Genomic DNA, 5616 nt, shown 5'->3' on the forward strand with positions numbered 1-5616 from the left:
GGGGGGGGGGGGGGTCCCCTAATCGGTAACTTTTACCAATTTTTGATAGCAACGTAAAGTCATGCAATATTTTTATCGACGTAAATTCCACATTGCATAGAAAATTGTCAATCCACATAAATTTCGTCGTGTTGATATATCTCACAAATTAGTGATGAATAGCATAAACAGAACTTCTAACGTTTTAGTTATGACATATACAAGAAGTAATGCGAACGCATAATAAAATAAATTTAAATCTCGGCGTCCGACTTGTAACAATCACGCTCATAAAAGGAAATAATTACTACATTTCGTCTCGTGTTCTAACATCGCCATCGTATTTAGATATCAATACTTGACCTTCCTCTCCTCGCCATCTCTGTCGTATATAAATGAAGATTCCGATGAAGAATATTAGAACTCCGATTCCTGCGATTCCAAAAAAGGTTACAGAACCTAATGATGGAAGAATTAAAAGTAGCTCAACGTTGCCTGAGTATTCGGCAGTTAGATTAGCCTCTTGAGTAAACCACAGCATTGGGATGTAAGTCTTCTGCATATTCTTAAACATACTGAAATATCGAAAATTAATTGAACAAAACGTTTTCTTGTCTGTTATCAAATTAAAAAGGTTATAACGCATTGAAATAGTCCTTAACATATTTATTACAACACCTTTTTTGAAAGTTTAAACTTTTTTAATTACTCAGTTTAGTTTCTATTGTGAAGTATTAATGGAAATCGATATTTTAAATAGAACATTTCGACGCTTTGCATATTCTATTAAATAAAATTATTTTGTTAGTCCAAGAATTTCTTTTTTTTTATTTTCATGATCTAAACAATTTCTCTTTTCGTTTTCTCCTTGTGAAGTTTTTATTTTGTTAATGATTATCTGTGCTGTGCTCGTCTACTACTTACCTCATACCATCCACTGGTTCCAGCAATAAGTTTAACTGCAGTTGCGCCTTAACCATAAGTGGGACACCTGAAGTCTTTAAAATTTTTTTCGTATAATATTCGTTGCATACTTTCTGTTTGTAGCATTTATAATTTATGCAAGATACTTACTGGTTCCAGAACAATCACCAATTCGTGTTTTTGTTTATCTGGTGACATTCCTGTTATGTTCTCTGTATAACTTGGATCGGCTAGATAAAAGTGTGGCATGCTAACAAAAGCCGGCGCTCCAAATTTGCAAGATGAAATATTTAATGTTCCGCTGGGTCCACAATTTCCATTGGGACAAAAACATCGTCTTGAAGGTACAGATTCACCATTATCAAGCATATTTTTTGTCCCAATATACTTATTTCCTGTTATACCTTCAAGTTTCATTGTTTCTACGAATTCCAAATCCACATATCTAAATAATGAGTAGATTTTAATTCATTATCTTTCCATTTGAGGTTGGTTTTGAATTGAAAGAATTAAAATTAACTTTGTGTCAATTTACATTTATATATTTATGTATATGAATAACCTGTATAAATAAGAAGTCTTAAAAAAATAAGCCGAAGATATATTCTCTCGGTAATAAAAACTAACAATGGGAGTTAACAGCAAATGGATGGTTTAATATTTAAATTGAAGCTTCATTTATTGTAATATAATTAAGTGTAAATTTTCATATTAACTTAAATGATAATGTTTTTATAACCACTCACGTGCAAATATCAGGAACGAATATAGGTATCGTGTAATTGTCTGCTAAAGGTGGCCAAAAATCTCCTAACGTTCCATGTATCATATTACAAGAACCCGTATAATCATTTGTCCGATTACTGTAATTCCATTCTTTTAACATTCCCATACCGTACAAATTATTTGTTCCAGTTAACATATTGAATACGCCGTCGTAAGTATCCGAGCCGTTTCTCTGTGAGAAAAAAAGAAATTATTTTTACATCATGAGATCATTGCTTGATGCACGTTCGATTCGTTGTACTCACCCCGTAGAACCATGCAAATTTAGAATAAGGTAAATCGGTCACATTCATCTTTCGTACAAGTTCCAACAATGTGTCGTTGAATCCTTCAAATATCAACGTCTTCACACTTTTAGTTAATATTAACTTCTCCCCTAAGCGCACCATAGCTGCATTGACTACCATGCGTATAAACATAGACTTATCTTTCATCGTAGTTGCAACTGTCTAAAATTGGATACACAATATAATAATTAATATAACAACTGAATATACAATGTAAAAAAGTGTGTAATTGATCGTCAAATAATTTCGCCTTACCGCAATTATCGGATTTATGTTTGTAACTTGGTCGGTTAGATTTCCATTCGACATAGATTGCTCAAAGAACCAAACTTTCCTCCTTTGAAATGTGACGGTTCCATTTTCATCATTCCATACTCGATTCACTTTGTAATCGATTTCTCTGCAAAAGAGATACATAAAAATCTGATATAACATGATTTTTATGCCCATTCTATTAATGTAGATTAACTTTAATCTCGGTTCAACTTACTCTTCGTCTTTTTCTAATCTTTAGAACTAGAAAAAAACGAAGAGTAAGTTAAATCGAGATTAAAGTTAATCTACATTGGTGGAAACAGACATTAGAGTAATAGAACTTTTATGAAAATAATGTTACCGAAAAACGTAAGGCCCCATTTCCTGAAAATGTGGTTTTACACCTGACGAAAACTCATGTGGATTAGTCCAATTAAACATGTAGAATTTCAAGTACATTGGAACAGGAGTTTCCACCCACATATCGAAATTGAAAGATGTTTTCGTTAACGTCATTAGCTGCATACAGAAATGTATATATATTACACATAATCTTTAACATAAATATATCGATGTAAAGTTTTTCTACTCTTTGAATATACCTTTGTAAATAGCAATTCGTATAGCATAGTGATCCAAAGTGATCCTGCGATGATGCCAAGAACCATGATTATTAAACCGACGATTGAGATGATCATAACTTTTTTATAGGATCGCGCCATTTTTACGGGAACTATAGGTCTGAAAGCAATAAACAAACGTTAATCATCGTTTCTCTTTTAACTTTTACTATGATATGAGAATTTTCATTCGCCATACTTGAATCAATTATGACATTTCTTAATTATATAATTAGAAAATTAAAGTCGTGTGGAATGTGCAGAAATTCCATTCAGCATCACAAAACGATGTTAAACAATGCAAAATAGATAAACTTCAGAACTTTAAAATAATATTAACTTACAATCAGTTACTTCAAAAATCGTACGTCATGAACCTACTTTCTAAATTCTTTGGAGTGGAATCTCACTTTAAAGAGTGAAAATTTAATATCTTGAAAAAGAGTGGCTCAATTTTCAATCTTTAAGAATGAGATTCCACTTCAAAAGTTTTAGAGCGTAAGAAAAAAATAATTTATGTTGGGAAATTCAGTTTCGACTATAAGAAATCAGGCAAGAGTTTCGTTACAAAAATATTTTGATTAGAATTGGAGTTAAAATGACACATATTTGAAATATGAACATAGATTACGATATATTAGAAAAATTTTTGTATAAATATAAGTGAAAAAAGTTGCAATTCTCTCAGTTGCGACATCGCTAATTACTACATATCTCCAAACTCAAGCAAATTCTATCCTACAGAAATGATTTTAAGAATGACATCTGCAAGCTCAAAAACTGTGACTGTTGACAGACACAAGTAGATTATTTATACATTTTATTTTAATTAATTAGAAACATAAAAAAACTTACATTAAAAAATTCTTACAAATAATAAAATGGACATTGTTACACAATCGAAATAAGTAGTGTAGTGTAATTATTGGTACGTTATTCACGGAACAACGAATATGTTTGATAGCAGATACTGGTAGGCGTACACGATGGAGTATACCGGGTGGTCATACATAAGGTGAGCGTCTCTGATAGTAAAAGGTTGCACACAGTTAGTAACAAAAATTATAAACTGGTGAAAATCAACGCTCTATTTATTACGTTTTAATTAAAATCAGACGATCCTTCCTGGAAACGCATAGCTCTCACATCAGCCCACAGCTCGCGGTTAAAAGATCTCTGCGATATTTTGCGAACACAGTGTATATGTAGACGTCATATGTTGAACGTAAACAGACGATTTCAACGATTTTATCGACACAGTATTTCCATAAACAGCATTTGCGAAAAAATTGACTTATTGAGATATATAATATTACGCGAATGCGATATCTGGTGTACATTAACCTATCTTACCGTTATTTATCTCGGTGAGGATGAGAGACAAAAAGGCGAATTGTCTCGCGTTAAAGGGTCTGCAGCGGCGCACCTCGATCACGGAAGATCGCAATTTTTTCACAGTCTCGCACGAAAATTTCATAATATATCATCGGAAGACGTACGCGAGTCTCTCTACACTTTCTTTTTTCCCTACTACTACACGTAGTACACCACAGTACAGGGTACGATACACTTTCTACACTCGATACAGTCGATACTCTAGTTGTGTATAAAAATCAGCATTGCAGTATAGATATATTGTATAGCAGGACTATTTTTTTTAAGGATTTATGTGTCACATTTCAAAAAACACACATACAAATTACCAAAAAAATAAAAATTACATAAGGAGCTTTCTAGTAAAAAAGATACACAAATTGACACTAGAGCTCTAATTGACACAAGTCATCCTGTGTCATCCTTGTTCAATAATCAATAAGAAATAAAAACATGGTATATAATAATAACTAATAATAATAACATAATAACTCTGGTGTCAATTTGGCTAATTCTACAATTATGTGCTTTTTGTTTCCTGTTTCTTGCTGTTTGTCTCTTGCTTTCTTGATCAAAAAGAGACAGACACAAAGAAACAGGAAACAAAAAGCACATTGTAGAATTAGCCTTTGTGCCTCTGCTGAAAAGTTCCTATGAATGTTTTATTTTTGCGTAAAATTTGGCACAATTTTCATTGGTTTAAAAGTTGTTTAATTTTTTTTATTGTCTTGATTTTTATGCACAATCGTTTTTTGTAGTACTCATTTGCAAATTTAATGAACAAGTAATATTACGTCATTCGCATAAGCAAATTTTTGAATTTGTTTCACAGATACTGCGCTATGCTACGTGAGATAATATTAATTAAATGCCTTCCATTTATAGTAATGTACACTCATCGACTAAAAGGTTGCAACAGATTTTTTTCTATGGTTTTCGGAGTGCAGTCTAATTATCGAGCGATTGGTTTTTACTTACGAATCCATAAGTAAGAACCAATCGTTCGGTGAGCAGACTGCATTTCGAAACCCATTAAAAAAAGAGTGTCCCAACCTTTTAGTCGGTGAATGTACGTACAAGTCGACACAAATATCGTTAACTTTCTTTGCATTCCACAAATAACGAAGATAGAACGATACTTGTGCTACTAATTAATGGAAGGCACCCATTATTAATATAGCTAAAACATTCTTAATGTTATTAAATATCGAGTATGGGCATAAATAATACAGATTACAGAGATAAAGATAATGAAAGTACTACTCGATAGAACGAATCTAAAAATGTAAATTAAAAAAACAAAATATCCAAATCATAGTTAAAATATATATGTCGATATCACATTGCGTTAATATCAATTAAAAATTTTTTTACTATAATATATATATATA

At 31.8% G+C, this 5616-nt stretch overlaps 2 protein-coding genes across 5 annotated transcripts in view; one reads left to right on the forward strand and one right to left on the reverse strand.

Moving 5' to 3' along the window:
• LOC108768606 (spermatogenesis-associated protein 5) overlaps positions 1-5616 on the forward strand; it is a 115155-nt gene that overhangs the window by 52336 nt on the left and 57203 nt on the right. The gene's annotated exons all lie outside the window — the stretch shown is intronic.
• LOC108768608 (protein croquemort) overlaps positions 8-5616 on the reverse strand; it is a 13498-nt gene continuing 7889 nt past the window's right edge. For 2 of the 4 annotated variants that reach the window (XM_018519099.1, XM_018519098.1), the window contains exons 2-9: positions 2834-2972; positions 2593-2750; positions 2232-2376; positions 1935-2138; positions 1650-1861; positions 1054-1348; positions 904-977; positions 8-554 (exon numbers count right to left, since the gene is read on the reverse strand). In XM_018519099.1, the coding sequence (XP_018374601.1) occupies positions 287-554; positions 904-977; positions 1054-1348; positions 1650-1861; positions 1935-2138; positions 2232-2376; positions 2593-2750; positions 2834-2953 (1476 nt within the window). In that variant the 5' untranslated portion in view covers positions 2954-2972 and the 3' untranslated portion in view covers positions 8-286. Of the gene's footprint in view, positions 555-903; positions 978-1053; positions 1349-1649; positions 1862-1934; positions 2139-2231; positions 2377-2592; positions 2751-2833; positions 2973-3949; positions 3999-4204; positions 4389-5616 lie in introns of those variants that run through there. The other 2 variants (XM_018519100.1, XM_018519101.1) reach the window with 2 other exon arrangements.

This window comes from Trachymyrmex cornetzi, unplaced genomic scaffold (genome assembly GCF_001594075.2).
Source record: "Trachymyrmex cornetzi isolate Tcor2-1 unplaced genomic scaffold, Tcor1.1 scaffold811, whole genome shotgun sequence".
Lineage (NCBI taxonomy): Eukaryota > Metazoa > Arthropoda > Insecta > Hymenoptera > Formicidae > Trachymyrmex > Trachymyrmex cornetzi.